The sequence below is a fragment of the Rhinolophus hipposideros genome (assembly GCF_964194185.1).
Source record: "Rhinolophus hipposideros genome assembly, chromosome: 13".
Classification (NCBI taxonomy): Eukaryota; Metazoa; Chordata; class Mammalia; order Chiroptera; family Rhinolophidae; genus Rhinolophus; species Rhinolophus hipposideros.
The window spans coordinates 27,233,812-27,238,982 of NC_138059.1; the positions used below are offsets into that span (position 1 = coordinate 27,233,812).

The following is a 5,171-nucleotide window of genomic DNA, read 5'->3' on the forward strand; positions in this document are numbered from 1 at the left end:
TAAAACTGCTTTGAGCCAAAAGTTAAGTACAGTCCCTGTTTTAACCCAAGTTGCACAGACTAGGAACTTAAGTATAAGAGCAGAAATCCACTAAATAAAACCTAGACTCACGTCTTAGAGGGAACAATTGTACATGGATATAGAGATCTAAATAATTATAGCAACCTGCTTATAACAGGGACCCCATGTCACGCTGGATAAGTTGATTGCTAACGATTTATTTTTAAGCTACACCAATTAGAATTTTCAACATTTGGGGGTGGGGTAAGTGGGTTGAATAATCAAGAGGGGAGAGTACATTAACGCCTTGTCCTAAATTTACATGATAATCAGTTTTAAACTAGTTGTCTGGCTTTAACAACACGAAGAAATGGGCACACCACAAGGCTGGCAAAACATAAACTACTAAGGCTCTTTCTCCTTTTCGGCCAAAGCGTTGAAGACAGGTCGCAGGGGCAACAAAACACCATTGGAGGAATTGTCCCCACACCAGAAAAGTTGGCCGAGTTGAGCTCTGTGAGAGTGTGTGTTTCAGGCAGGTGCCTCCGGCCCCGCCGTGTCCCCTAAGCGCCACCCAGGCCCTCCGGAGTCCGGGGGCTCCAGGTCGCGCTCTCTCCTGCTCACCCGCCGCCTGGAACTCCACAGCTCGCGCGCTGGGAAGTGACGGACGGCCCCCCCCACGAGGACTCCGCGCGCCTCCGGGGCCAGACGCAAACCGAACGCCTGCTGGGCGAGCGTCTCGGCGACAAAACCCCGACGGGCCCAGAGCCCCCGGGCGCGACCTGCCCATCGCCAGCCCAGCACCCGCAGGGCGGAGGCACCCGGTCGCCAGCGGCAGAGGCGCGAACTTTTACACCTACTTTTTGTTTCGCTTCGGCTTTGGCGTGGCTCTGGCACCGCCCAGGACAGGGCGACCCAGGCACTGATTTCCACCGCCGGGAGATGTTGCCTCTGTCGCCCCGAGGTCTCCACCAGCTTTTCGGAGAACTGAGTTCTCACCCTCCACGCTAAAAGTGGTCCCCAAGAGTAGCACCACGTCCGTCGCCACAGCAATGACAACAATCGCGACAATAATAATAATATAACTGAGTGGGGCTGCCCGGTGAGGTTCCACGACCAAGCAGCGGTGCCTAAGTGCGGGCGGGGGTCAGAATAAAACAGAAACCCGGGAGCGGGGAGGCTGTGCGGCTCAAGAGGGGGCTGTTGGTCACAGCCTTGTTCTTGGCCGGCGCTCGGCTGTCTGTCTGTCGGTGACTGACGAGTTGTCCCTCCAGCTGCTCAGGCAAAGTTTGACAATTCCCAGGCCACGGGAGCGGATCGCCGCGAGTCTCGCTCCCTTCCCCGTCCCGCTCGCCCCCCTCCCCTGAAATAATCCCACCAACTCCCGGCCCCGCGTGCAAACTTACGTTTGATCTGCCGGGGTTTGCTCTGCTTTCGCCGGGACATTTCGGCGGCGGCCGCTGTCACTGGGGCTCCCGCGGTGCCCGCGGTCCCGCCTGCCGCTCTCTGGGCTCCCGCCGCTCGCGCCGCCGCCGCTGGCCAGGCTCGGGCCGCCGCCGGCCGGACTCCAGGTGCTCCGGGCGCTCGGGTCTGGGCGCTGGGCTCCTCCGGGAGCCGCGGATCCACGTTTGGAGATGAGCGGGCAAATGAGAAGAGAGAGGGGGGCAGAGAGAGTGTGACAGTGGGGAGGGGAGGGGGGGAGTGGGAGAGTGATGGGGGCGGGGGTAGAAGGAGAATTTACAAACGAATGGATGGGGAGAGAGAAAAAGGGAAGGGGGAACCGGGAAAGAAGGAAGAGAAGGAGGGAGGGGAAGGAGAGCGAGCAGAGGGGAGAGGGGGGCGGAAGGCGCGGAGGAGGAGCGCGCTTGCTCTCCCCTCCGCCGGGTTTGCGGGGCAGAGTCTCGAGCGCCGCCGCCGCCGACGCCGCTCCGGGCTGCGCAGCTCGCGCTCTGCCGCGGGAGGTGGCTAGGCGCGGGAGGGAGGGGCGCGCCGGGGTGGTGGGGAGGGGAGACTATTCCATCAGCGAAAGGAGGATTGGCTGCATCTAAAGCCAGTCCGGATGCAAACCAGGGCCCCGGCCTAGGTCGGGTGGGGTGCAGGGGAGTGCGGTGGGGGGTTGGGGGCTGAGAGGCGTTGGGAGGGCTTGGAAGGAGGCAGTCTTCTGCAGTTGTCACCGCGTCAGCTCTAGGCATCTGCCAGAGCACCCCTCCTGGCAACTTCTTCCAACAGCCCCCTCTGAGGGACCCCAACTCTCTTCTCTCACGCCTCGCCTATCCGGCAGGGCACAAAGAAATCTCAGTCTCCATAAACTTTGTGCTTCCAGTTATGTAGCCCCCTCCCCTAGCCTCTACCCCGGCCTTTCCAGCTTCTTGGCAGGAAGGTTAGGCCAGTAGCAAAATCCTCGGCGAAAGCCAGCTGATCACAAATGCCAACTGTGTATCTTGGGGCCAGTTAAGTCCTCTCATCTGCCCAGGCTCTCAGGAGACCATTTCATTGCTCTCGAGGTTCCCAGGAGACCGCCGTGGACACGGACCATCCCCCACTTGGCCCGCACAGATGGGATGCTGAGCGGCGTCTTAAAAGTGCTTTCTCACCACGAGTTTTCATTTCAGATTGTAAGAATCCCGAATTTGGAGACAGGCAGTTATTTTTCTCACATCCAAAAGGAGGACCATTAGCTAGGTGATTAGCCCTAAGTGGAAAATGAACCATCTCTAATCAGAACACTAACTTTTTGAGGAAGTCTGTGGAAGTTCTGAAGTCCCGCCCCAGCCCCATGACCTTTAATTATTTTAGTTCTTCTGCCACAGGGAAGCAGCCAGCGACAAATAAAAGAGTTGATCTTGCCATAATTTCCCAAGCAGGTAAGACCCAATAACTATTTTATGGTTTTTTTGGCTTTGAAAGTTTTGTTTCATTCGTATTAAATTATTGTGTGTATAGTATGTTAGAAACTGTAAGCCAAAAGAAGAACAAATTTTGAAGTGATTTGCCTAGTTATTGTTTTGGCCAAGTTAAGCGGCATGAGCCTACCTTAGTTTGTCATAGTGTCATATACGCTGCGTATTAAATATATTCTCTTGGGTGGGCTGGAAGGCTCTATCCAAGTGACAGTTTAACTGGTTGCTTTATGAAACCAGTATTTTACTAATAAACTCTACTGCAGTTAACATGTATCGTCCCCCTCCCATATTGCTGACCCCCCTTCCCCACCCCAGGTTGTGAGATCATCCATTCAGATCTGAAATCCTGCTCCCCTTTGTTTGGTTGACTAGCCTTCCTGTGAGCCCCACCAAACTCCATACTCTAAAAGGGTGTGAGGGTCAGCAGAGAGCCTAGGCTGACTGAGCATAATGCAGGCTGCTCAGTGGACAGGAGGCATTGGTAATCGGGGTCATTTATAACCCCATCAGGACATCTTCTGGAAGGCATAAAGAGTTGCCCTGTTAAAGGTATGGCTAAGAGAATGTTAATACAGAGCTGAAGACTCTGTATTAATTTTATTAATTGAATAAAATTCAATTGTGAATTTTATTACATTACCATTAGTACTCTTGCCATATGAGAGTGTAAGAATACATGGTACTCTGCAGTGGAAAATGTACTCAGTGACAAAGTCCCTCCCCTGAAGGACCAGCAAATTCAAGCCGTAAGTACCAGGAAAAGCAGGGTTACTTGTGTCTGTGTTGTGGCATGAATAAGTAGACAGAGAAATACAGATTTTTGCCTTCTTAATTTTCAATTCATGACAATTAAATCAGTGTGCTTACAATGGGATGTATTATATATTATGGTTTTTAAAGCTCTTTTTACAGAACTGGCTGACTTTTTATATCACCCAAAAGGAATGCCCATTGGAATTAAAATATCATAACAGTTAGTGTTTCTTTTGGCATTTGAAATGGTTAAATATGCAAAGCAAAAAAGAAACAAATAAATCTCAGCTAAATATTCACTTTAAAAGCTGAAAGGAGCAAAAGTCAGAGAATTCAAGGCAAAATTGATAACATAACCAGACTTCATTATTAGAACTAGATCTAGTTTATTGAAATTTATAAATATATATGTTAATTATAGCCAATATGAATGAATCAGCTAAGGAGTACTATTACATTTTTTGTTTTCTCATCATTTTTAATGAGAATGTGAATGATATTTAAAGTTCAATTTTTCTTTTTTCTAGTTTAACTCACTAAGGTTATAAAATAAAAAGACAGCAAAACCTATAAGCAATTATCTCTGTCCAAATGGTTATAGCAGCCCCAAACCACAGCTACATGACTATCAAACAATGATTATGAAAACCACAATTGAGAAAAGCATCAGGGAATGATATTGCAAAACCACAACAACAAATGTGTCTGTGATACTGAAAACCACAATTCACAACTAATACCCTGTGTATCGCAAATTACTATTTAACTATAAATGTAAAAATGTATAAGTAACAGCACAAAATAATTTCTCATTTACTTAAAAATGAATTATTCATTTTCTAGACTCACTGATTTCATCTCCACATAATGGTTCATTTTGAAAAGTTTCTGCTTTCAAAGACAGAATCATTTTAAATCATATATGTAAGTTATTTTAGAAGCAGAAAATATACAACTTTTAATAATATTTCCTCAAATATGAAAAGAATGAACCTGAAACCAGTCTGAAATAAAGAAAGATCTACCTCAATTTGGCTTTCTTCATAAAGTTCTTTGGGAGTGAAAAGGGATGTGAGTGGAAACTGTTTATGGAAAACAAAAAGCTTGAAGTATTCTATTACAACCTCAATGAGATTATAATTGTATATTCTTAGCTAGAAAACATACATCAGACAATAAAATGATATGCCAGTACCAAAACTACTTTAATATGTAAATCAAATGTTTATTTACAAATGAATAAAACAATATTGTTTGCAAGTTTATAGGGTTGCCAGGTTTAGAAAATTAAAACACAGGATGCCCAGTTAAACTTGAATTTCAAATAAACAATAATTTTTTAGTATAAGTATGTTCCGTGCAATATTTGGTACATAGTTATCCTAAAAAAATAATTGTTACTTATCTGAAATTCAAATTTAACTGGGCATCCTGTATTTTATTTGGCAGATCTACAAATTTAACATTTTAATATTTTCACAAATTTATGATTGTTTATAATATTGCTTATAGAAA

The 5,171-nt window shown here is 46.8% G+C and overlaps 1 protein-coding gene across 6 annotated transcripts in view; it reads right to left on the reverse strand.

The window, feature by feature from the left end:
• The window catches only part of ZFPM2 (zinc finger protein, FOG family member 2), a 448,655-nt gene extending 446,699 nt beyond the window's left edge, over positions 1-1,956 (reverse strand). The window contains exon 1 of one of the 6 annotated variants that reach the window (XM_081070486.1): positions 1,407-1,956. In XM_081070486.1, the coding sequence (XP_080926612.1) occupies positions 1,407-1,446 (40 nt within the window). In that variant the 5' untranslated portion in view covers positions 1,447-1,956. Of the gene's footprint in view, positions 1-860; positions 1,217-1,406 lie in introns of those variants that run through there. The other 5 variants (XM_081070487.1, XM_081070489.1, XM_081070490.1 and 2 more) reach the window with 5 other exon arrangements.
• Between the last annotated feature and the right edge of the window lie 3,215 nt (positions 1,957-5,171).